This window comes from Ornithodoros turicata, chromosome 3 (assembly GCF_037126465.1).
Source record: "Ornithodoros turicata isolate Travis chromosome 3, ASM3712646v1, whole genome shotgun sequence".
NCBI lineage: Eukaryota > Metazoa > Arthropoda > Arachnida > Ixodida > Argasidae > Ornithodoros > Ornithodoros turicata.
In genome coordinates this window covers 96,675,203-96,697,056 of record NC_088203.1, presented here as the reverse complement: position 1 = coordinate 96,697,056, position 21,854 = coordinate 96,675,203, and the positions used below count along the sequence as shown (strand labels likewise).

At 45.4% G+C, this 21,854-nt stretch overlaps 2 protein-coding genes and 1 long non-coding RNA gene across 3 annotated transcripts in view; 1 reads left to right on the top strand and 2 right to left on the bottom strand.

Moving 5' to 3' along the window:
• Positions 1-8,560, bottom strand: part of LOC135388930 (serine/threonine-protein kinase atr-like) — a 35,301-nt gene extending 26,741 nt beyond the window's left edge. Inside the window, exons 1-12 of the mRNA XM_064618814.1 lie at positions 8,331-8,560; positions 8,179-8,273; positions 6,960-7,227; positions 6,213-6,428; positions 6,006-6,149; positions 5,779-5,930; positions 5,484-5,704; positions 3,641-3,726; positions 3,396-3,524; positions 3,263-3,324; positions 3,103-3,201; positions 2,919-3,036 (exon numbers count right to left, since the gene is read on the bottom strand). Coding sequence (XP_064474884.1) covers positions 2,919-3,036; positions 3,103-3,201; positions 3,263-3,324; positions 3,396-3,524; positions 3,641-3,726; positions 5,484-5,704; positions 5,779-5,930; positions 6,006-6,149; positions 6,213-6,428; positions 6,960-7,227; positions 8,179-8,273; positions 8,331-8,377 — 1,637 coding nt within the window. The 5' untranslated portion in view covers positions 8,378-8,560. The remainder of the gene's footprint in view (positions 1-2,918; positions 3,037-3,102; positions 3,202-3,262; positions 3,325-3,395; positions 3,525-3,640; positions 3,727-5,483; positions 5,705-5,778; positions 5,931-6,005; positions 6,150-6,212; positions 6,429-6,959; positions 7,228-8,178; positions 8,274-8,330) is intronic.
• A 79-nt stretch (positions 8,561-8,639) lies between these two features.
• Positions 8,640-11,706, top strand: LOC135388937 (uncharacterized). The gene is made up of 3 exons (XR_010421530.1): positions 8,640-8,841; positions 8,927-10,334; positions 11,692-11,706. It is a non-coding gene; the product is annotated as an uncharacterized LOC135388937 (long non-coding RNA).
• On the bottom strand, positions 9,358-21,853 carry LOC135388933 (RNA polymerase II elongation factor ELL-like). Its single transcript, XM_064618817.1, has 10 exons — positions 21,690-21,853; positions 21,155-21,202; positions 20,439-20,683; positions 19,863-19,897; positions 19,625-19,799; positions 15,933-16,003; positions 15,708-15,870; positions 10,953-11,330; positions 10,026-10,197; positions 9,358-9,901 (listed from the first exon to the last, which is right to left on the bottom strand). The coding sequence occupies exons 1-10, from the start codon at positions 21,843-21,845 to the stop codon at positions 9,746-9,748; spliced, it is 1,599 nt and encodes a 532-aa protein (XP_064474887.1). The 5' UTR covers positions 21,846-21,853; the 3' UTR covers positions 9,358-9,745.
• Position 21,854: the final 1 nt, after the last annotated feature.

Sequence of the window (21,854 nt, the reverse complement as noted above, 5' to 3'; positions counted from 1 at the left end):
GATAAACAAGAAAAACGAACGGCATGTTCACTTCCAGTTGTTTAATTGCTTTTAACAGGAACCAGAAGTTGCTGACAGCGAAATCACAGCAGTTCAATTCAATTTGAAATAACATGGCTGCAATTTTAATGGAAGGATTTGGCATGGTGACTCTGAGCATTACTATAAAACACATGTTCAAACGCTGACTTAGCCTTTGTTTCGGTCCACACTCTAGCCTTTTAAGACTAAGGGCTTAGAGGATGCCCAGTTCAGTCTAGTCCACACCAAGATAACATATTCTGTTATGTTCCACTATTTCACCCTTGGGTGTAGTACTTTTACCAGGGGCATCGGAAGGTGGGGGGCAAAGGGGGCAGCCGCCCCCCCATGAGATTTTGCTCTGGGTGCCCTGCCCCCCTCCGAGACAGACTCGCTTTCAGCTCTCTTACCACGAAGAGTGAAAACGAACGCCTGTTTAAAAAGCAGACGACGAAATTCATCCGAATAGGTACTACCCACCCAACAACAACAACAACAACGACTTTATTTGGCGATTATGACTGGGGAGATTCGTTGCCAGGGGCAATACTCTACCCCATTGATTGTGGTAGTGTGGTGAAATGTAATAATGAGTCACCTTATGTTGAGGACCGAAGACCGTCTAAAAAGGTCAGAAGTGCTTTGAGGGTGGAGTGTTGGTGGGCTGGATTTTGCCATGGACCAAGCAATTTTGACAATGTGAGGGGGCGAGAGTCCAGCTGATTAAGAGACCCTAAAAGGGTGGTTTGGGGAGGTTGGAAGTGCGGGCAACGAAAAGGTATGTGCTAGAACCCAATTACTCAATGTGATACCATATGCACGGACCTACTGCGCGAAGAGTAGCGACACGCCATTCAGTGGCCTTGCTCAGATTATACAGGAAAACACAGATTTCGCTCCAGCAAAGGAGGTCGACTCGTTTTGGATCAACGCAGGAAAACATTCGAGGCTTGAAAGCGAAACTCTTATCCTGCGGCGAGGAGTCCTTTTAAACAGTTCGCTGGTGTGCTTGATAACACGTGTAGCATATCTGCTCTATTTGCTTAAGCCATGGCCAGAACATTTGGCAGAGCCTTTTAGTGCAACAATAATGACGACTTTTGCAGACGACACCACTGCACTTTTGATGAGAACAATAAGGAACAACAGAATAAAGAAGCACGCCACCACTCTTTTACTTCTATTTGATTTATAGCACTTAATGAAACAATCAACCAATATTTCAGTTTGTGGTGCTCAAATGCCAATTTGTTTTTCGCCTCAAGGTAATCAAGCACACAGAGTGGCCTTTCCATATACGTAGGGTTCCGCGTTTTCGGCGTTTATTTTTGGGCGGATTTGGCGTATGTTTTTCTACGTTTATTGATCTTCGCGAAATCGAGTTTTTCTATGTTTTTCCTTGCGTGTACATGGTTTACCCGACAAGTATCGGCGAATACCAATTACAATGTAATTTCAGTGCTGTGCACGTCTAACAGCTGCTTGGTAGGAGGAATGACCAGCTGAGTATGGGAATATGTTAAGAACATGTCCAAATGTAAGTGCCTCTAAGAAACAGCTCCTGCCTTTCACTAATTAGTCGAGTTCTATAAGTGCTGCAAGAAACGACCAGAAGGCGTTTGTTCACCTGGTTGGTTACGATGATGCTTCAGGTTCATGTGCACTGCGATTGCACGTGCTCCGATATGCGTGGCGCACATCTTCCACAGCCCACATTAGCTGTCACATGACAATACTTGCGTACCACAACAGCTTCCTTGCGTGAGAGTTCAAAATTTTGATTTTGCAAACGTAGTCCGAGGTCCTCTACCATTTTCCTTCCCATCTCGGGTGCCGCGGAATGACAGGACCGCCGTACGTGGAAACTGGTGGTGTATATACTGTCTTAACCTCTCCACTAAACAATGAAAGGCCAGTGACTGAGGTTCTACTTGATGTCACGTCCCTAAAAGGTTCACAAGCGCGATGGGGCACCTACAATGGCAGAAGAATGAGATTCCAACCAGCACACCCGATCCGGGACAAAGGATTGACCCTGGAACCCCGCAGGTCATCCAAACATAGCAAATTCTAAGAAAAGAAGAGTAATAAAGGAAAGCCTGCTTGGCATGTTGGAATCTTAAGCTGGACATGCGCAGCAATTTTTCTGTCATGGTTCCTGGAATGTTCCTCTGAATTTGATGTTGTGGTGTAAAACCGAATGAGGGAAAATTTACCCGGCGTATGTTTTTCAATGTTTTTCGATTAAAACCGAAAACGCGAAACCCTACATATACGTTACGCCCTCCACAGTCATCGGATTCCATGGACGAGTCGTTTCTAATAAGCACATGAATGACTCCTGTAGGTTAGGTTGGGTTGGGTTAGGTTAGGTTGGGTTAGGTCGGGTTGGGTTAGGGCTCGCCCCCCTTGCTGTAAAGAACTTCCGGCACCCCTGGCTGTAATAGTCACCTGCAAGCAGTTTTGTTCAGGCTGTGCAGGAACTTTCACAATACCAAGGACTGTCCATCCAAAAGGCAGGTTACTTCAGGAAAAGTTACATGCTATTGTGACTAGCAATCGAAGCAATGTTACGTCAGAAAAGCATACTACAGTAGAACCCCTTTGTAGTAAACTCTCTGGGACCATGATGAAATTTTACTAGATCAGGAGTTTTATTATATCAGGTGTGCCATTGAATGTATGGGATTCTATCGGGACCACAGTTCTCGTTTACTATAAGCAGAGTTTTACTACAAGAGGAGTTACTATAAAGAGGTTCTACTGTATACAAAAAAAACTGTCTGCATGCAATTTCACTACTACACATTTTATTTTGGAGTGTAACTCACAGGAAATGCTTTTAGGTACTTTACACATGGGAAGACAGCATATGATAAGTTGATAAGTTGACTCACCCAGCCAGACGTCGCACACGAGAGTCCGAATCACACAGCAGGGGAAGAACCAATTGTTCGAGCAACGCCTCATCCACTCGAAGATGAGCAAATACCCTCTCGAGGCACGAAGCTATGGCTAAAACAAAGAAATTGAACATCACATTAGAAAGTCGCAGGCCAGCTAACGTGGACGAGCACTCACCAGTCTTTGCCTTGGGAAACTTCAGGAAAGAAGAGAGACGACGTACACAGCTGGTGACAGCCATCCTATCTGGCCCATCAGGAAGCTCCAGTCGAACATCTGTTTAATCGGTCAAAACTATGTACGTGGCTACCATTACACGGTAAAGGAAATATCGTACCTCCCTCGCAGGAAGAGCAACGTGTGTGACACGAAGGAAGTTGTGAAGCGTCGTCCCAACACCTGAGACAAATAGAGTAAAAAAAATATCGAATATTAATCGACACTGTAAAAAGTTAAATAGTGTCGCTTACCAATAATGGGGTGAATTGCTAATAATGTCTTTGGAGTGAGCTAATGCACAGCACAGCTCAGCCACACTCTGAGTTGCTTTGCATGCAAGTGCGTCATTTTGGTAATCGTGCATTCGGTCCAAGAATGGCCTGCACCAACAAGCAAACACTGTGCATGTAATAAATGTTACACAATAAATGTGTATGTGTAACAGGGAGTGTTTGAAATGTGACAATTGTGTAAGGAAGAAAAGAAGGAGTCTCACAAAAGCAACAGCTGTGGAGTCCTCGGTGAAAGTCGCAATACCATGCATTCCAGAGCGCAGTGCTGAACTGTCCCAATGTCACTGTCCTGATGTCATTGAAAAGATGGATAAGTGAGCGCATGAAGGTGAGAAAATATTTGGAATTCCCGACACAACTCAGGGACGAATTATTTGCATTCAGGAAGAGTAACATTTTCTTTGACCATATAAACTCAAATCTCATCTCGCTTCGGAGTGCACTTCCTGTATGCTCTGAAGAAATCTCTGGGGGATTCCTGTTCACTGATATGATATGTATCAATCAGTTTCGTGAACGCTACAAACGACAAGTTTTCCCTGCCTGTACAAATTTTGTTCTGTTTGCAAGAATCAATGCAGATTTTGTTTTCAATGCGCTTTGATAGGAGACACCACGCGGCTGTGTCTATGCAGGAAAGTGCAGCGAAGGCTTCTGGTATGTGTCACGCTCACCACTGTATGTTGAAGGCTGCTTGTGACAGAGACATGTCGAGAGTAGAAAGTGTGCTTTTTGTGCATGTGAAATGATAAGAAAAAATATGAAGACAAGCAAAACTTATAGCATTGTCCACCACCAAACGCTTAGAGCTGTGAACCACTCTCTGTGATGCACTCAAGATGTTTTTAATCGAATAACGTGTTGAACATGATCTGTCATGAAGAATGTCTGTTTGCTCTTTACAAATGTCAATAAATAATGTTTCTCAGAGTCAGCTCCACATACTACACACATGTATTATTGGTGGTGCAACGCACAGCAATTTTGAGGTAAAAGGTAAATAATATTTGGAAACTTTTTCTGACTTTCTGACCAACTTGCCCTGGTTTGGTGATGTACCTGCACTAGCTGTGAAACAAGGTAGTGTGCATTCCTACAGACATCTCGGTGAGGGAAATTTGCTGGGTAAAAATCGGGTTTCGCCCTAAAGAGGCAACCCTCAATTTGGGGTGCAAATTTGGGGAAGAATCAGGTTAAAACCCTAAAACTAAAGGCTCTACTGATAACATGTGAATGTGTACCAGAAATGTGTTAAGGCATTTAAAGGCAATTAGAAGCTTAAAATTTGCCTGGAAGTGACTCCTGTTTCAAGCCCTATTTGGTTCCGGCTTACGAACCGCAGCTTATCTGAGGGTGTGGCTTCACCTGACGCTTCCCTGCAAGAGGTAGAGCCTGCCTTATGAAATTGTCCATGCTGCAGGACCAGCACGGACAGATTGTAGTTTAGCTTAAGATAGTTTATTGTGCGTACTCCTTCTGAGGAAGGCATGGCGTCCCTCCCATGTGCAGTTTAGCGCTGGCAGTGAAGGATTTTGATTTGATGTTTGGGAGTTTGCCTTTATAGACTTAAATAATGCCTACAGCCCAGAAACAAAAAGGTTGTCCTGAAGACGTAACCTCTGCAGGGCATGTATTGTAGGCTCCTTCCTATAAGCTCTCTAGATCCCGAAAGATCTTTCAGCAGACATAAAACAACTGCAGGCGACAGACGGCATTCTTTGTCAGAGACGAATGCAACATGTCATGTATGTAATGCCGAGCCACAACAGTGCTTTGAATTTGTAATTTTATAAAATATTTTTTGTCCCCACATCGCCCAAGAAAATTAAGTGCTTCCCATTTCAAGCAGCCGTTGACTGCTCGCTGCGGAAAATCGTGGAATTTTAAATTTGCTGCAGCAGAAAACCAGGGGACTCACAAATAACCTACTACATTTGTGCAGGTGCTGATTACTGAATACCGTATCTAAAGGCCATTTTTTGCACCATTCACATTTTGTTTACATTCTAACACTTTTCTCACACTACTGAGCAGAAATGTGCTTACCAGCAAAGCTGCTTTCAGAACGGAAGTCAATGATTCTCTAGTGGAATCGCTTGGCAAGGTGCTCGGAAGCAACAGAGTCAGCGAAACTAGACAAGAGCATAGCAGCCGACCTTGAGGAATTTCAGCTCCAGAAGGACGACAACCGAACATCCTCTGCCAGTGAGTTAGCAGAGGGGTAATGACACGGGTGGTGTCTTCGGGTATCTGCGTCGCCCACACATCTATAAATATGCGAAAGAAAACACGTTTCCTCACGTTCCCTGCGACATTACATCCAACTGACAGCTGGACTAACCATGCAATTGCAGCATGAGGGCCATAACAGGCAGCAGATTTTCTGCAGCCTGATCTTGCGTTGCAGTACAGAGACAGAGTGTAAAAAGTCCCCACAGTGCGGTGAGGGATGCAGCCCAAGAGCCTGCCTGCGACTGCAGTAGTTCCTGCACTCTGCACGGAAACAGGGCTGACGTCAGAACGGCACTCAACTCCCATCAAGCAACGAGAGGAAGGAGAAAAACTTACGTTTCAGAATGAACTCTCGGAACGGTTACGGTGTAAAGCAAGAGGCGTAGACAACATTCGAGTCGATTCAAGTTCTCCGGATGATTCAAAGCGATTTCCTCCACACATTTACGTACCACACGCAACACGGTTTCAGCATTCCGACTGAAAGCGTACAAACGAAACAAAATTTTTGACGTTGCTCAAAAAGTATGGTTTAACACTTACAGAGCATCTACATCGTGTAACAGCAGTGGCTCCACAAACAGGTTCTTGTAGATACGAAATGCAGTCGCGTCATCCCCTTGATTCAAGGCTTCGGTGAGCCTAGCACGTTGCGTCGTTGGGCAATATTCTTCGCTCGTGGTGCGCAGATGATTCCACCGCCGTTTCCGCAGTCCAAACCCACCAAAGGCCCCGCAGATACCTTCGTGCAGCAGGTGCCTATGTGTGTACCACCCACATAATGAATATGGAGCGTTTACAACAACTTAAAGAGAGGGCAAGTTTACTCCCTAACGTAATCGAAATAAATATGCCTGGCAGAAGCAACTGACAACGAGCAAATCTCCCGCAAGCCCTTCTGCTCAAAATCGATGCGTTTCCGGAGTTATGCCGATTTTGTCTAGACAGACAGCGGAAGAACCGCATCAACGGGGATGAGCAAGCACGAGAACCTCATGTTCGAGACACGTGACACTTCCGTGACATTCTGGCCGTTCGTGTGTCTGGATGTTCGTGTGTCAGCGTCCTCTCCCACCTTCCCCCTCGTGTATTCTTTTTTCGTCGGACTTTAAATTCAATTGCTGCGATAATTATGACTCCGTGGTGTGAATTACTTCTCATGGTGCATCTTACTGGCCTACTTAACAGTTTTATATAGGAAGAAAACAGGGTGTTAAAGATGCGCTACTTTAAAGAACATTTCGCTCCGACCTTTTAGGGAAGCTACAAATTCTACCGAGGTTCACTTACGCGGGAACTCTGTCACTCGTCACGAGACGTGGCAGCCATTGCCTGAGACGACGGGGATCCCTGCGTCTCATCAGATCTAGCAACATTTCCAGGGCCTTGACTACAGGGGGCCCAAGATCAGTAGCCTCCAGAAAGCGATCCAGACACCTGTCCGCAAAGGCACTGGCTGCCCTGGAGTTGCTCGCAGATGCCCACAGAAATGGCAAGCTGCTCATGCAATGGTGAACACATTCCAGGCCCTGCTCAAGTACGTGCGGTTGCCTTTGTCCTGGTTGTTGAGAGAGACGTATAGGTGAGGTGCATTTGCGTGCGCCGGTTCACCAGAAAGAGGGAAAAAGCACGGGTAAAGCTGTGGTGTGACATCATATGCACACCACCTATAGTGATGTAGTATCCAGTGGTATAACTTTAGTTTATTTTCATTTTGTCCTTCGAAACCGGTCCTCTTCGCAGTGGCAATAGCTCACAACTTTACCTTGTTGCATTTGTGCAAGACAGTGGCGCAGCCTAGAGTCACTAAATAAGCTTCACTTCAGAGTATCGACACTGACGTCTAAGGGAGAGCAGGAGCGTTATATTGTTTCCGCACCACACCGGCACCATCCCCAGTTGAGGATCAAAGACAGCTAACGCAATGCTCGCTGTGGGATAGAGAAGCATGTGTGGTTGTTGTATTGTCCACCATGTCCACCATGTATTGTCCACCAGAGCGTCCAGAAGACGTCAAGGTGAGCTCAAGGCCGTCAATTGCTCCTTGTAAACGAAAGGAACATTTCATCCGTGCACGATAGATGGCATTGTGCGCTAACACGCGCAGTGCGCCTGGGCAGCATGGCGCGGAAATAAGATGGTGCATGCTCACTCTTGGAACTCAGTGTCGATACTCTGAAGCGTAGCTTATTTAGTGACTCTAGCGTAGCCAAAGCGTGGAACAGGGGGAAGGGGTTCAATCCCTCCCCAAAATCATACCTTTGGGGGTGAATTAGGGAGAGGGAAAAAGAGGGTGGAGTCCTCGCTCCGTGTAAAACTTCTACAGAACCCCTCCGGAAATATTTTTCTGGCTACGCTACTGGTGCAAAAGGAACATTTGTGTGTGTGTGTTTCTGCATACCAGGTATTCGTAGCTCTCGCAAGGCTCATGTGCCCCATTTCGCGGCAGGCAAACCCCAGCTTACAAGTATGTTCAGAAATATATTAAAAATAGCAAACGCATACTTGCCCTTTGCAACGAGCAACGAGTCTAAAATATTGTTAAGCATGGCTCTGTAACGCACTGCGGACTCCTCTTCGTGTTCTGCCACTTGCCCGGAGTGCCTGCCATGAGTTAATTCGCATATTACTCACTCATTTATTTCACTCATTTTTAGTTACCTCTCTAGTTCCCGTAGGGCTGTCAATGCGGCGAAGGAGTCCCCCATTTTCGCGGAGTGTTTTGGAAGTTTTCACGTGCAACCAGTCCACTGAGCACCTACTACACGGTCACCTTTGCATTACAGGTGATGTTGACATCGTCACAACAAATAGTTTGTTGAGAAAACCTAACTAGCACGCTGTCGCTGTCGCTGTCATGAACACAAAACAGAACTTTGGCGGGGAAAAATCCAACCATGTGACTTATCGGTCCGTTTAGATGGCTAAATAGCCTAATGCGCGGCGCCATAATCATAGCCATAGCCGAAGTCGAAGCCTTTTTCAGAAAATGGCAGCCACAGGTGACGAGGAGGCGTCGGCTGATAGTTTTTATCAGCTACTAACCGAAATGGTACAAAAATTGTTCTTTGAAAAAGACATATCTGATGAAACACTAAAGGGCAAGCTTTACCCATCAATGCCAGATGCGGAATTCGCGAAGCTGGTATCGAAATGCAGCTCAATACTGAAGGTAAAATGTTAGCTATGTTTATCCTTCCGCATCTTTGACATAAGAGGGATGAAGTCATGTTTTTTGGGGGGGACTTGTGACGCAGACGCTTCAGGCAACTGACGACGCTCAACTAGAAGCTTTGCTGTCGTCTCTCCAAGCTGCGTCATCTACGTCAAGCAGAACAATCAGCAGAGCATTGAGCCCTGCAGAAGCACAGGCAGTACGTCGTCTCTGGAAGACACACAGGGGAGCCCTGCGCCAAGCTCTATTAGACAAAGTACGGTGGAACGGGGGCGCCCCCGTTCAGACGACCTGGCAACAAAGAGACACTGGGGCTCCTATCCAGTGGGCACTTAGCCCAAGCCTACACCTTCAGCTGGAGGAAGACGACGTAAGACGTTTAGTGCACGAAGTCCGTTCTATACGCCGCGCATTGCGTTGTGCACAGGGAAGTGGAGAATAAACATCGTGTAACACAGCAATGTGCACTCCACTGCAATCATCTCCCCAGCAAAGACGACAAAAAGTCGAGCGTAACTTTTGAACTGTTTTTCTTCTTTTCTTTGTGCCACATGCACAGACATACACACAGTTGCATGGCGATAAAATAGAATTCCCGTTCGTCACCACCTGGGCAGTTCAAACATATAACTCGCCCAATGGCAACACTGACCCACCGGAAGCTGGGCGGCAGGAAAGAAAAAGCTTTGATTGTTACATACTTGTTGTCCGAGCTTTTTGTGCTTTATTTGACAGAGCCGAGAAACCTTGCGCTGTATGATATGTGGAATTCCTCCCTAGGATAGTCCAAGGTTAATGGGGGTTTAATGGGACTGCCCGACGGGTTACACCACACATCTTGCGACCCAGAAGCCCAACCATAAACACAACTGCAACAGGAATGTACACGGGGGCTACGGGGCTAAGAGGCTGCCCGTACCCTGGCATCATAGTCCAATACCAAGCGCTTGATGTGGGCCAGTTTATCGTGCAGGTATTGAAGCTTGCGCCGAGCTTCTTGGTACCGTTTGTCCTTGAGATTTTGCTGGTATTCCTGCATGATTTGCTCCCGCACACGCTGGAAGAGATAACGCCGTCCAAATGCATTACTTGAGGGCATTCAGATGTTAATCCATGTTGCTTGCTATGGGGTTTCAACCTTTACGACAACCAACATATGCCAACCAATGTGGTAAACTCACATGCCACTGGTCAGATCCCTCTTGTGCTTGACGCAGATTATCCTCGAGATCCGAAAAGCGCCGAGACACCTGTTCCACAGTAGAGTGTAATGTCTTGTATTCGTGGTACTCCGCATTGAAGTCTGCCTTGTAGCGGGCACGCTGGTCAGGATTTGTTATCGTTACGTACTTCCTGTAATGATTAAGAAACAAGGAACCTTGCATTGGTACTTTGGCAAAGGTACTTTGCATCGACATCATCCGTATTTCATCTTCAAAATCATACTGAAAGAATGTTTAAAAGCAAGCAGGCAAACAAACTCGAGACTTGTGTGTGTATTTCTTGTTCTTGTCAACACGTTCAGCTTTTATCAACCTTGCAGTACTGACTAAAGTAACATTGCTGTGTCCGAACATCATTACTAGACCCTGATGTTTTAGGGTTAAACCCGATTTTCCCCCGAATTTGCACCCCGAATTGAGGTTCACCTATCTAGGGTTAAACCCGATCTCTACCTGCAAAACTGCACCTAGGCTAGGCACCTCAAGGCATCGACATACTAGTTTCTCACAAAATATGAGACTGCCCCTTACTTCTGGCACTCTGGATAAACGGTACAGTGAACGTTTATTCTACAATAATGCCCGATTTCTCCCCGAACTTAGTCTGATGGTAATTTTTCTGCCCGAATTTGCATGAATTTTCGACATCAATTTATTGACCCGATTTCTACCCCCCGAATTTGGAAAAATATAAAACCCGAAAACTTCAGGGTCTAATCATTACCCACAGCTCAGTCAAAATCTAAGTTCGTTTGAAGGTTTTCTGCAGCACTGTTTATGACATCAATTCACCTTTCCTTCAAATTCAGCTTCAAAGTCATTTCAGGCTCTCCGTATCTTTTACGAATATAGCTTGTAACACCCAATGCAGAAGAAGCAGCTCACGTGTCATAGTCATGTGTTCCATCAGGTATGGAATCGGCTGAATCCGGAGAGGAAACGGGACTGGGTCCCGCTGCGGGGACGCTGTTCCCTCCCGGTAGACCCCGTGTCAGCCCTCCATTGCTTCCAACAAACATCTGAGGTTTACTTCGATGCTGTTGAGGTGGTGGAGGTTGTTGTTGTTGCTGAGGTGGGGGCTGCTGTTGCTGAGGGGGTGGATGCTGCTGAAGAGGCTGAGGTGGAGGCTGCTGTGGAGGTTGTTGATAGAGGCTAACACGAGGCCGTTTGCTCACGGGGACCTCGGGAGTGTCAATTTTAATTTTCATGGGTTCGGGAGGCGAATTGCTGCCCCCAACTGGCGAGGGGAGTTCAGCCCGTATCCTGTGGAAAACACGGAGAACAGGAGAGGACAACAATGTTAAGCATATATTACTCTATAGACTGTGAAGTTGAAGAATGTAGAGGGTTGGGTCAAGACCCACTTGGCAAAAGTAACAACAAAAATATAAAACACTTATATTTTTGTTGTTACTCTAGACTGTGAAGGAAGAGATTGGTCAACGTTCAGTTTTATTTATATAGTGGTGCCAAAAAGTTTGCAGGCATTTGGCCCCTTCGAAGGAATTATCTCATAGTTATATTTGTTTCCTTGGCATAACCTTCTGGAAAATATGCAGGAAGTACTTAAGAACGCAAACTTTTCTCTTCGTTCTTGCATTTTCCCTTTTCTTTATTCAAACAGGAATTGCTGGCTAACTCCAGAAGGAATGGGACATGGCTATGTTGAACCATGACACCACTACAATCCCTCCAAACTACAACGTGGCTCGAATGTTTACTAAACGTCATAAATATGCACGATCTACAATCCGAAATTATTCATTTTATGCTTTGTGTGATACCTATGCTTAGGAGACACAGCGAAAGTAAATATAGGACGTAAATAGGGATGTAAATAGGGATGTAAATGGATAGAAAGTAAATAGGGATGTAAAATTTCCGGAAAATTTTGGTCTAAAAAAAAAAAGTCTTCTCGTGTGTTTTTTTTTTTTCTTTTCAAGAAGTGGAAAAAAATGAAAACAATGACCATACTGCTACTACAGCTTGTAACGTGTTTATTAACGTGTATATAGAGAGCGCTACTCAATAAAAGCCCACCCCGGCCAGCATGCAGTGTTCCTCCGATTGCCCATGCAAGCAGGACATTGTGTTGTCTACATATGAAGCTCTGAAGGACATTCAATCCCTGTAGATTTCAAAGGGAACGAGCATCGCAGTGCAAAGTTATGATGCAAAACGTACGAATCACGTGTTGAAAACAACCAAGATGGTGGTGGTGCCAAGTATAGTTGAGACATTGCTCCCCAGACGGCGATGTGTCGCGTTGGCAGGGACGTCTCCGTGTTGTTATTTGCCCCTTTTCCTGGGGTTGACGGTTCGCGTAAGGAGAAGCGCATTCAACAGCGGACAAACTATTTTACAAAAGTGCCACGAACACTGCGGTCAATGCGGAAGCGATGAATGATGGTGGCGATTTTTCGCTGCTGCTCATCGAAGTACTTTGTATGCCTGAATGTGAAACCAAAACTCAGGCACCTCACAGTGTGCTCACACATGAAAAATGGCATCTGCATTTTTTTAGGGTTTTTTTTTTTCAACCTTTGAGCGGCTGAAAAAAAAAAAATGGGAAAAATACTTTTTTCGTGACTATTTGTGTTTTTGTTTTGTTTTTCTCCCTTTACGTCGGGCTACCTTGGTGCAACCTTGAAGTGAGCAAAGGATGTAAGTGACGTCAGACTGCTTGCAGGAGGTGTGTCTAGCGACCACTTGATGCTTTTTTTTTGCGTTTTGTGCGCCTGTGTTGAGTGCAATACGGCAAAACTAGGATATATTTCAGATAATAGTCCTCCTTGCAAGCTGTTCTCCACTAAGAAGTCAGATTTTTTGGGAATCTCTTCATGAACCCTTTAACACACCACAGAAAATATATACGAGTACAGATTGTGGGAAAAAGAGGAGAAAAGTCTCTAAATTGCTGAAGCAGATTTAGGGAAACTGGTCAGTTATGTGGAAACAAAGAGATGCTCCAAGGTCGAATGAACCACAACAGACTCCTCACTGATGCAGTGCCCAGACAGCTGAATGGCTAACGCTTCCATTAGTAGATGTGTCCTTTTTACCTGTTGTCTATCATAACAAAAGTTTCATTAGAGGTTCATAATTTTGGCATAACTTTTAGCAAGCAGCCAAGTTTGAGTCCAGATTTTTACTCTATGCTGGCCCAATTTTCCATTTGAACACTGCAAGGTTTGTCCAATATATACAAGGCCACACTTTACAGGAATTGAATAAACTACATTACTGATTATATTACTGATTCTTCCCACAGCCTGACTGGGAATTAAAAAAACGGAGTTAACCTATCCAGACGAAACTCATTTCTGAAACAAAGCCTAGAAACGTTTTGGCTGACAACAAAGCTGGGAAATAAATTTCCTCATGATTAATTTTTGGGAATATTCCGCACTGATTAATCCCTGGTCCTGCTTAGAAAAGGCAAAAGAAACAAATTGACAACAAGATGTCACGAAGGCATTCTGCAACAAAGAGTTAACTACACCAAACTTTTGGCTGAGAGGATAGGTTTGCAATTGGTTTTCCTGTATTTCCTAGATAGACCAGCTACAGAATAGAGGTAACATCCAAAAACTGCAGCTTGCCTCTAGTCGGGCGCTCCACAGCGAAGGTCAGTTCCGGTGCTGACGAGCGTATCAACCGTATTTGCACCCCGAACCAACTTTCTGAAATTCGGGCGTGAGACAATTGCTCCCCGCATTCCATGAGATCTTTCAACTTCAGATACTGCCACCGTAAGGCACGAAAGGGATGGATCATGTCATCAATGTTCATCCTTAAAGGAGCATTAAAGTGGTATCTAACATGGCCAAAAACTGCTGTCATCTTGTAAAGCAGTATGTGAAAAGCATTCCCACAAAATATTTCTGTCCAAAGTTGTTTCACCACCGTGCAATTAATTTGGAAAATCGCTGCTGCGGTGACAGACTGGAGCGTTCCAACTGCAGACCACACCTACTCTACTGTGACATCGGTGGTAGAGAGCCCCTCATTCGTTCGTAGGAAAAATCGTCTGCTACGAACATTGCGAGGTGTTTCTTGTTGACTTCTATTCTTTATGTGATTTATATCGCGTTTTCTAAAAAAAAAAAAAATAAGAAGCATATATGCAGCCTGAGAAAAGATTACGATCACAAGAGTACTTATCCGTGGCTTCTGTGCAATCTCAGAATTCACAGTAGCAGAAAGCAAGTGATGGCGGCGGTATTGTGGCGCCACCTGTTAGCCACTGAACCAGCTGCGCGGTGAAAACGGTCGGACAGGCTGCACACTGTCGGGGAGCACGGGGTTTTCGCTGCACAAGCGCAGTCAATTTCGGGTTGCACCACTCGTTCTTCCTGTGGTGTCTGCGGTCACAAAAAATCGTGGTTGTGTCGTGGACAGCCTACAAACCCTCCGTTTCGGACATCACGTAGCCGGAGAACGCATGGCGTCTCTGAAGCGGTAGCAGACGCTCCGGCCTGCACGATATTGCTCACCTCGATCATGTGATCCCAGGTATAATGAGGAGCGTCCTCACCACTTGCATCACCTAGTGACGTGCGTGGTGTCGCTCATCACGGGCCTATCGTGAAAGGAATAGCAAGCCATCCTTTCCGCTGACTTTTCCACTCAACCACTGATCGGCACTCGTGGTTCGCTGCACATCACGGGACTTGTCTGCTATTTTCCTCGATATCAGCTGCTTTTTGACAAATTCCCTGACAATCCTCTGACTTTTCCAGTCACATCAAAATTCTGGAATTTCACAAAACCTGGAAAACAATTCCCAGTTTTCCAGGTTGGTAGACAACCTGATGTCCGTGATGGGTTTTGAAGTTGACGCATTATGATGTTGATGTTCAGCATCACAACCCATCACTCAACATCACATCATTCTCCATGATGTGATGGTGAATGATGTGTGTGATGGCCATCATGAGTGAATTTGACAACTTATGAGTTAGAGGGCGTCAGGTTAGTTTAAGTGACACTATGCTAGATAAGGCTAGGTTAATTCAGTCTCATTTGAAGGGGCCCTAAAGTGAGAAAAGGTCATTTCGCGGAATGAAAGATGCTGTTACCTTGACCTCGACACAAAAGGAACGGGATTTATCTGTTACGTCATTCGTGATTTATGAACAAAAGAAACAGCAATTTACGCTTTCACTCTCCCTCTCCTTCTCGAGAAGGCCAACAATGCAGAGCAGGCTCTCAATTGGTCACGTCAAATGTCCAATCATTGTGTAAGGTCGTTTGAGGAGACCAATCAGAGGACTCTCCGCATTGTCGTGCTTCTTGAGAAGGAGACAGAGGGTGAAAGCGTAAGTTGCTGTCTCTTTCGCTCATGAATCACGAACAATGCAACAGATGAATGCCGTTCCTTTTGTGTCGGTGTCAAGGTAACAGCAACTTCCATTTTTTTCAAAGGGTAATTTTTTGTTCTTCAGTGCTCCTCTAGGAAAGATCACCAGAGCCTTGTTGGGTTGCCTTACTGTTCTTCTGTTGCTTTTAACAGTTCTGCATGTTTGGCGAGCTCTGGTGCTGACACCAGACAATATTTTCCAGGAGGGTTCTACACCCTTTAAAATTCTGCTACCTCCACATGTGCAGATTTCACCTACCAGCACCGAATTGCCATACCTATTGTTGCGAAGTAGTTCTGCCTCTTCAGGGGTGTAGTAGGGCCAGTCATCGCGCACCTCACTCCAGATGTGGCGTGCCAGGCTGTACGTGTTGTCTTTCAACACTGCCACCTGGCTCAGGATGGCGCTCAAGCCCTTGCGGTCTTGCTCACGAACCCCATCTGGAAGCATTGCAGGTGTTCACGCTACTGTCCGCAGATCGCGGGTACTAATTCCACTGTACCTTTTATAAGCCTCGCCAGCAGCTCTGGCTTCTTGTAGGGTCGAAGAGCCAACAGCTGCACGATGCGTTCCCTGCACAGTAAACGCGTGTATGAACGAGCGGGACTTGTTACGACCACATGGACACTGGAAATGCCAAGGCCGCAGCCGTCCTGGGAGCCCTCACCAGAGAGGGCGCCGTATGGCAATCCCTGGCAGGTTGGTTGGACAGTATAAAGTAGGAATTAAGAGAATTTGAATTGACGGTCTTGGCAGTGCAAATGGGCGGTTTCCTTTCTTTGTTTACGAGGCTTCTGACAGCAGTGAAGGAGGGGGGACGCTTCAGATTTGCCCTGCCCCGGGCGCAAACTCGCCTCGGCTCTGGCCACGGCCACAAAATCATGAAAAGTAACGAATTTGTGCGTTGGTTAATCCACAGCAAAGTTATTTATTGGTATAAGAATAGGAGCTGTAGGTTAAAAACTTGTGGCAAAAGTCAAATTTCACTGCTCTGTTCTGCATGGCCTACAGCAGAGCCGCTTTACAGTGAAGTTGGCTGGACCGCTAAAAAGCTGCAGTGGTTCGTGATAGGGATTTCAACACAATGCAGATACAGGTTGTATCCATATCTTCACTATATGCAGGTTCATTACCGAAACTGCTGCTGTACTGCGTAATTTCTTTAATGCGTAATTAAGAAAACCTTGAGAAACCTTGAGATTAAGAAAACTTTGAGACTTTGTGTTGTGTCGTCTGTTTTTCGTCTTTTTCCCAGTCTCGGGTTTTCGTCATGGAAGAAAACCTGGCGCTGCTCTCAAAATTGTTGCACAGAGCGCACTTTCATTGCACTGCCATTTCCATTTAAACCATTGATCATGAAACAAAGAAACGTACGATGCTCAATGATGCACTGTCAATGCACCTGCAGTTAGGGTTGCCACCTTTCGGAGTGCAAAATACTGGCTGAGGGAGAGGGGGTGGAATAGATGGAAAGGAGGAAATGTTTGCGGGAAAGGGAAAGTGGGTGAGGGGTGGAGAGTATACAAAGAGAGAGAAAGAAAGAACAAGTGTACTCGCTCAAGACAACAATGATAATAATAATGAATAACTAAGAAAACGACTGGTGACTACGGAGTTGGGTCTGTGGTGGAATGTTGAAGGGAAAACCCCGTAAAAACCCCTATGAAAGGTGTTGAGCCACAAATACCGGCAAAAGGCTGCCGGTATCACCTTCCTACCGGCAACCGGCAGAGCGAGCAAATAACCGGCCCTGCCGGTATAATACCGGCCTGGTGGCAACCCTACCTGCAGTTAAGGAAATAGCACGCTGCATCTAATTACATGCTGCAGGAAAAGTGAGTTTCCTGCACTGCAGTGCAAAATTATGTTGCTGTGTCATCAGTTTCTTCAGAAAGTAGCTATACTCAGCTTTGTACTGCCTTTCTAGAGATAACACGTTACCACGATGGCACAGACAACACACACAATCAAGATGGAATTGGATTAACTCTGCTCCAAGTCTGGGATAATAATGAAGCTGCCTTGCATTGTGACGAACATGTGACACGATACACATATGGCTCATTAATAGGGCCTGACTTTTTAGGGTTAAACCCGTATCCGCCCGATATTTACCCCCCGAACGAAATCTGTAAAATTCCGGTTTAACCCGAATCTACCCGAAAACATCCGGGTCGCGTGGCACAATCATAAGCGTGCATTAAAATAAAGTTTGATAACATTGCTAAACATTAGTTCCATGTTAAGACAAATTTTTATTAAACAAAAAAAAATCACCCGAATACACCCGAATTCCTGATGACAGAATATGCCGTAACGGGATTTAACCCGAATACACCCGAATTTTCGAACGAAAAATATCGCCCGATATTTACCCCCCGAATTTGGCCAAAAATAAAACCCGAAAAAGTCAGGCCCTACTCATTAAGAGGCAGTAATTCAGAACGCAAACGTTCAACATTTTTCTGCATCATGCATAACAGCAACGAAGCACTGCTGAAATGAGGCTCCCAAGCAGAAATATGTTGCAGCATGCTTTGCCACACTTCCACAACATTTGGACATGCCATTTGAAGTCGTTCACCTGGACTTTGGAAAAAGAAAAAAGAAAGAAAGGTAAAGAGGTACCACTCCTTCACCTTTCTTTTCTTTTTTTTGCATATGTGCTACTCCTGGAGTAGCACATATGCACGTTTTCCTCCTAGCCATTGACTAGTGTACACGAATGGTTGCGGCACGCTCGGGAAGGGAAGATGCACAGAGTGTCATTTATCTCCTAGAACGAGATACGTTCAAAAACACAAAGGTCCTCGTGTCGGACAACAGTCTGGCGTTCAGAAGCAGGAAACCCAAGACCTGAACACGACAGAGAGGGACTGCACTCCGACCGGCCACCCCGTAGCATCCTGCAGCCAACGAGCCATTCGATACATCAAACACTACCTTGCAGTGTACCAGGGCTACAAAGGGGTTGGAAGTGTGCCCTGGAAAGTGCAGTCCAACATCACAACAGGCATCACAACAGGTTCCATAAAAGTGTGCTCACTTCGCCACCTCCAATGCTGTGCCTTCATTCCCAGTGAACGATCAACTTGGAATAACTCATTGGCTCAAACTGGATGAAGGCATCAGGTGCCCACAACAACGAGCAAGATACCGTCTGAGCATGAAACGGCATTTTGACAAGCACTTCACCATGATAAGGTGCTTCGCAAATGAGTAGCAGGAAGAAATACTTTTGCACTATTGGAGGAAAATTGAAACAAAAAGAACGACGTGGAACTGAAGCAAAACTTGACTTTCAAACTGACTTTTCAGTCAATGACTGTCACTCTGCATGGACAGATGTATGTTGTCTATAACGTCTATATTGAAGTCTAATGGCTAGGAGTCTTTGGCGAAAAATATTGCATTTACTTTAGCCTCTGAGGTCAAGTTTTCCCTTAGTGATACGAGATAAAAGAGCCTTTTTTACATTTAAAAATGCATTATCAGTTCCAGTAATTCACTGCTGTAGGAACCACACTACAATCCACATGTGTGAGTAGTTCATGTCATGTCAAACTATACCTGTACTATATTGAAAATGAACCAACTTATTGGATCAATGGGTCAATACCAATGGACCAATGCTTCTGCTGATCACATGCCATGCATCATGTGAGGATAAAAGAGACCACGGATGTGTGTGGTATCGTATGTAGGTAATGTACTCACTTGGCAAAACCACGCAAACCAAGAGTTTTACAGGAATCACTTCAAATGCAACCCTTAAGCTTGTGAAATAAATAGGCACAATGTGAACTTTCGGGTTGCCACCTCTTTAGACAGGAAGCCCTACCTATCGTCATCGCTCCGCAGTTACAATGATACCCATTTCTCGAGCACTTTGTGGCACGGATGATTTGTTAGCTATTTGTCATCATGTAATTCGCACTGGGAGCGCCTGTGTGCATTGAGCTTCTTCTAACAGAATGTGTGACAGGAGTATGATGTCTCCAAAGGAATTATGCTAGACTAGGCAACCACAACGTGGAGCTGAAGTCGGCACTGCCTCTCAATGGACAAGAACATGACAAGAACACAGTGATATATCCCTTCAAAAAGCCCAGCTAATTTTGTACCTCCAACACAGCCCCCCCATCTCTGATTCAAAGCCCTTTCTAAAGGAATGCGGCTATGCCACCATCGCACCTGTAGGAGCGACGTGCCACGGATGAACGTCCCGTGTCATGGGGTATCCGTTGTTGGGGCTGTGGAGGGGGCTGCTGTTGAGTATGGTACTTGGCCACAACAGGCGGGGATTGCCTGGCCAGGGGGGCTGACGTCTGCTGTAGTACCATGGGCCTTTTCACCTTCACCTTGCGCCCTGCGAGGTCACCATGTTCTCAACTCTACGGCTTTACCACTCCTCACCGTGTGGGACACTTACCCACGTACGGAGAGGTCACCTTGATCACCTTTGTACTGCAAGAGAGAAAAAAATATATTATGGTAGTAGTTCCATCTTTGCGGTGCGCAAGTTTTAAGTGCTGCATGCCAGGATTCTGACCATTAACCAAGACCCCAATGCACAACAGCACACAGTCCTAAAAACTAATCTGCAAGAAACAAATTCAGATGCTAGGATGGTAACCAGAGGACATAACTAGAGGACAATCGGATGCAAACTGTGAACAAAATGCTTTCTGGCAGACACACATTGTCCAATGTCCAATGACAATGTGTGTCCATGGACCATGGACCAATTGTGTTCTGCATAGGTGATCATCTGCAGGAAGAAGGTAGCTACTTGCTATGCCAGCAACAGCGCAACGAATGTACTGAAAGACTTCTCGCTACCGCCAACATTACACATCATCATGGCTGACCACAATAACTATTTCAAGGTCCACAGTACGAGTGCAGCAAGTGTTTGCTTGCAGCATGAAACTCTAGGAAGACACACGCACAACAACAACAACGGTGCAATATACAACGTGCATTTTACCTTATTGTTGGAACTCACCAATTCTTTTTACTCTCCTTTTCTACAACAGCCATTTTAACTCTCGTCTTCTCATAGATGTCGTCACTGGCATGGATTTGCATTTTGTGCAGCAGACATCCCAAGGAGTCCAAGGCCCTTTCCCCAGTCTCTCGAACACATTCAAAGCTCCCCTGGGGAGCATCTTTTTCAAGCGTGGAAACGCCAAAACCGAACCTCTGCTGATTCGTCTGCTGGCCACTGCCTGCACGCGGCACCGTTATCACCTGCATTGTGCCAACAGTTCATGACACATGACATCATTCACAATTCACTCGCCACACAGTTTGTAGGACTTATATCTTTTCACTGTGATGCAATGAGACTCGATTTTGTTATGACTAATCAATCTGGTATTGGGGCCACAGATATTTGAGTATGGCCTACTTTCACAGAACAAGTCCATTTTCAGATATACGGCGTACATATTTCGAATATTTCCGCTAATTATCGGCTGAAGGTATAGATAGTGACAATGACACACATTTTCTGCCGTGAATATACCCTACATAATCGCACCTACACTTCATCGAGTACTCAATAATCGTATCACTTTTTATTGCATCGTGTAATACTAGACACATTTTTCTTGAAGCAAGAGCCTCTGAGAGCTCCGTGCTTCGAGCAAAATTACGGTTTAAAAAATGGGCTAATGAATATGTAGCCTACTTAGGGGTAAGCGTTGATAGTATACTCACCCCTTGTTTTCCGTCGAACTGGATCGATGGTTTATGACTGCAGCTTCCCTAGAACAATTTAAGCAATTATAATATTGAACTGGTCGGACAGGGATACTGTCAGCTGGTGAAAGACGGACGGACGTGCAAGTGTACCAGTTTTAGCCAAAGTATCTGCTTCAATAGACAATGGGGAACGTTCAATGCAGGGCAGTCGCAAATATGCCATGAAACAATGTTGCGCCCCAGTCGTGGAAATCAGTTTATATTTGTCGCAACAAAAGGAAGAACGACAGACTAGCTCATCAAACGCAGGGGTATTTTTAGGCGACGTAAGCCGTTCGAGTTGGCATTCCAAAAATGCACTTCCACTTTCATTGACACGTCGTGACCGCATGTAAGCGCTTCGGAACAGCGGCTCATGGCAAAAGAACGGTTCGCTTTCCGTGGAGGGCAACCCGGGTTCAGGACACGGTGTCGTGACAACAGCTGTTTGGACGTTGACTGCATTTTTCGCTATCTGGAAAGGGCCTTAATAATTAAAATGTAATCTTACTTTGTACTTAAGATATTCCTCGATAGATCTCAGCGCCGAATCCGTGAGTTTGACGAAGATTAAGGTCTTGTTTTTCGAATAGGTCCCTTGGGAAGAGAGACCATACCGAGTTCCTTCCACCAGTGCCGCCATGTTGGCCCTACTCACAGAACACATCTTCCCATG

Excerpts from the sequence above, each read along its gene's own strand:
- LOC135388933 (XM_064618817.1), bottom strand. The coding sequence starts at position 21,845 with ATGTGTTCTGTGAGTAGGGCCAACATGGCGGCACTGGTGGAAGGAACT. Across the intron at positions 21,203-21,689 it reads AGGAATATCTTAAGTACAAA|GGAAGCTGCAGTCATAAACC; the intron begins GTAAGATTACAT and ends AAATTGTTCTAG. Across the intron at positions 10,198-10,952 it reads GGAACACATGACTATGACAC|GAAGTACGTAACGATAACAA; the intron begins GTGAGCTGCTTC and ends TAATCATTACAG.